The 3,141-nt window shown below is 52.6% G+C and overlaps 1 protein-coding gene across 1 annotated transcript in view; it reads right to left on the bottom strand.

The window, feature by feature from the left end:
* Positions 1-1,010: 1,010 nt before the first annotated feature.
* Positions 1,011-3,141, bottom strand: part of LOC104284469 (DNA replication complex GINS protein PSF2-like) — a 7,481-nt gene continuing 5,350 nt past the window's right edge. Inside the window, exons 4-6 of the mRNA XM_009882806.1 lie at positions 2,720-2,819; positions 1,523-1,649; positions 1,011-1,136 (exon numbers count right to left, since the gene is read on the bottom strand). Coding sequence (XP_009881108.1) covers positions 1,011-1,136; positions 1,523-1,649; positions 2,720-2,819 — 353 coding nt within the window. The remainder of the gene's footprint in view (positions 1,137-1,522; positions 1,650-2,719; positions 2,820-3,141) is intronic.

Genomic DNA, 3,141 nt, shown 5'->3' with positions numbered 1-3,141 from the left:
CCCGGCTTGCCGCCGTTGGGTTCGAGCCGGCATTTCCCCCCTCGCCTGTAATAATTACATCTGCCATCAACGCAGCCCGACGCCGGCGAGGATCCTGCCCTCGCCTGTCGGTCTGCCGCAGGGGAACGGGGCCGGGGCCAGGGGAGGAGAGCTGCGGGTTTTTCCAAGCATTGTTTAACCCGTGTACGCTTGATGCACAGCGTGCGATGAACACAGGGACTAATTTGATGCCATTCACTCAGCTGCAACTATTATTTTTTTTTTATTATTTTTTAGACACACAGTTTCAGATTAAAAAAAAAAAAAAAAAAAGAAAAAAGGCAGACATATGATATTACAAGACAGCCTGGCTCTGGAGAGGGAAAGCCATTTTCTTTTGTCCTTCTCCAAAGAGCAGATGGATCTGCTTCCCAGCTGATCTCCCCAGCAGAGTAGCAGACACCTCTCATTGCCGGCACATCTTCCCCTTTTTCAAGGCTCTGAGAAAATTCATGGCGAAGCACCGCCTAGAAATTTATTGCTTTCAAGCCAGTGTGTGGCCTGTGCTGCCCTCAGAAGTTCCCTCTATGAAGTACACCCACACTCTCCAGGGCAGAGAGATCCGCCTGACATCATTAGACAGCAGCCTAGCGCTGGCAAGCCACCACCTGCACCACGCAGATCTCTGAACCCAAGAGAGAGGCCGACCTCTGCTAAGAGGGAGCGCGTAAGAGCTACCGTGCAGGGATGCTCCTGTGCCATCGGCAGCTCTGGAGTGATTCCCATCCGGCCAGGATGCTGCCTGCTCTCTCCCCTGCCTGCGCACAGGCGGAAGGGGAAGCCCTGCCTGCACGCAGCTGCTGCCAAGGAGGGGTTGCACGCAGCTGAGGGGAGACGAGGCTTGGGTGGCTTCAGGAGAGGCGAGCAGAGAGGTGGAGGCTGGCCAGATGAAGGTCCAAGGGTGAGGAACAGAGCCTGCTCCCTTTCACTGCCCTCTCCTGGGAGGTCTGAGGGCTGGCCTGGCTCGTACCTCAGAAATCCTGGGAGCGGGCACTCTCGCCAGGCTGAAGGTTAGTCCGGAGCTTGTACATGTGATCTAAGGCCTGAGTAAGGAAAGTCCCGGTCGTGTTGATCTCCATTAAGGTTAAGTTATCCAGCTAAAAGAGAAAAACAGCAGAATATGGGGAAACAGCCCTGCCGCAGCGGAGGACAAGGAACTCAGAAAGCAGCTCTGCAGCCCACGCTTTTCCTTCGGTGACACCCCAAGGGACCAGCCCAGCTGCCACCCCCGGTCAAAAGCAGCACACGAGCAATGAGAGCACTATTTCTATAGCACACGGGGAGCTGCAACCAGCCCATAAAGCGAGGTTTCAGCATATGGCTTTAGTTCCCAACTGACGTACCCGCAGCCCAGGAAAAACATGCCCCAACCAGCATTTTCACGAGCAGCTCTCATCAGTCACAAGCCCACACAATCGCACGGCATCTGGAATCCTCCCAGCACAGAGCTGGCAAACCTCTCCCCCACGCGTCCCCGCCGCACCTTGGCGTGAGCCTCCTGCTGCCTGACGAAGCTGTCCGCAGACAGCCGCAGTTTGGCTATCCGGGTGTCCCAGGTATCCTTCACCAGCGTTCGAATCTCATCGGCTTTGGGGATGTTGTCTGAGGCACTAGAGGAGGAGAGAGGATCAGAACAGGCTGCGAGGGACTCGTACGTTATGTCACCGGCGTAAGTAATGTTGGCAGTTCTTCAGCCCTCTGAGGCATAAGCAGAGCAGTTTGCTATAGAGAAAAAAACCTGCAACTCAACATTAAAATCCAGCCCGGTACTTCTGCTGCTGGGATTTTTGGGATAGTTTATTTACCCAGGAATGCTCAGCTCTGATGCAGCATCTGGTTCTCACTAGAATCCTTCTGCTCTTTAATTGCCCAGCTGGTACAAGGTACACGGAGGGCCAATAACCCGGCCAAAGTCACTGGCAGCCAGGGAATTGAAAGGACTCAGCTGCGATTACAGCCCCCGCTCTGTGCTCTTGTGGCTCTATCAGAGAGTATTAAGTTGAAAGGACTGTACGAGTTGTGCCACATCCTCCCATTAAAGCAATTCAGCGCTGCCATAAGGACCTCAAGAGATCAGATCAATTCACACGGACAGAGCTGTCAGGGTTATTCTAGCGTGAGGGAAGGAGCCGCACGCCAAGAGCGTCATCTCCAGAGGAAAAGCCAGTGCTTAAATGACCACCCCGTCGTAATCGAGGGCTTAAAGTCAGAAGAGCCCGCGCTGAGAATAATACCAGCCAGCACATTTTACAAGTGAAATGCCTCAGCAGGCAGGAGTTCAGACTCGGAATATCCCTGGTCTCCTGCTTCTCAGGCAGAGGAAAGAGGAGCTTTCCTCCTGAAGGAGAGCCAAGGAAGAAGCCTGGAGGGTTTAGGCTGCTGAACAGATTGCAGCCATGGAACGTGTTGCCGATCCTCAAGGCCTCTACGCTTAGCTGCTGCTCAATAAAGCGGCACAGCCCCAATTATCAGGCCGCAGAACAAGCAATCCCCAAGTTACTGAAATGCAAAGTTACCATGAGAAAACTGCCGCAACGAGATCTTGGCACGCTGTGAAATAAACCTCCATTAACTCTCACTTTCCCACCGCCCTCTGGGGTTGCTGCCAACGAAAGCTTGAAAAATTGTCTATGCAAGCATGTACTCAGGCGGAAACTGTTACAATACATTTCCTACTTACTAGTTTAACAGCAGCTTTGTGAGTTCCATATAATAGGGACTGGGCATCGGAGTGAAGGTGTCCTCTTTACGTTCCTTGTCCCGGATTTCCTCCAGTTTTTCTAAAATACAACCAGGAACGGTCAGGCATTGCCAGACCTTCAACAGCCTAGGCACATTTTTACCCTGCAGGAAAACTCACGTGCTATTTCTGTAGGACCAACTCTATGTCCAAGCTTCAATCAATGTGTAGACAGAAAAAGATTTCTGTAATGAAGCACACAAGGACTCTGACAGGGACATCTAAGCTGCGTTTAGCACACCATGCTGGGAGGCTGGATCTACACCAGCTTGATGCCCAAACCAATCGCCTGTTGGGAGATGGTCCCTTCACCCGCAAAGCACTTGCACACATCAGTGCATGTGCCCCCGAACGAATAAAGC

This window comes from Charadrius vociferus, unplaced genomic scaffold (assembly GCF_000708025.1).
Source record: "Charadrius vociferus isolate BGI_N301 unplaced genomic scaffold, ASM70802v2 scaffold714, whole genome shotgun sequence".
Lineage (NCBI taxonomy): Eukaryota > Metazoa > Chordata > Aves > Charadriiformes > Charadriidae > Charadrius > Charadrius vociferus.
Note: the sequence above shows the minus strand (reverse complement) of the source record. Positions and strands in the feature narration are given on the sequence as shown.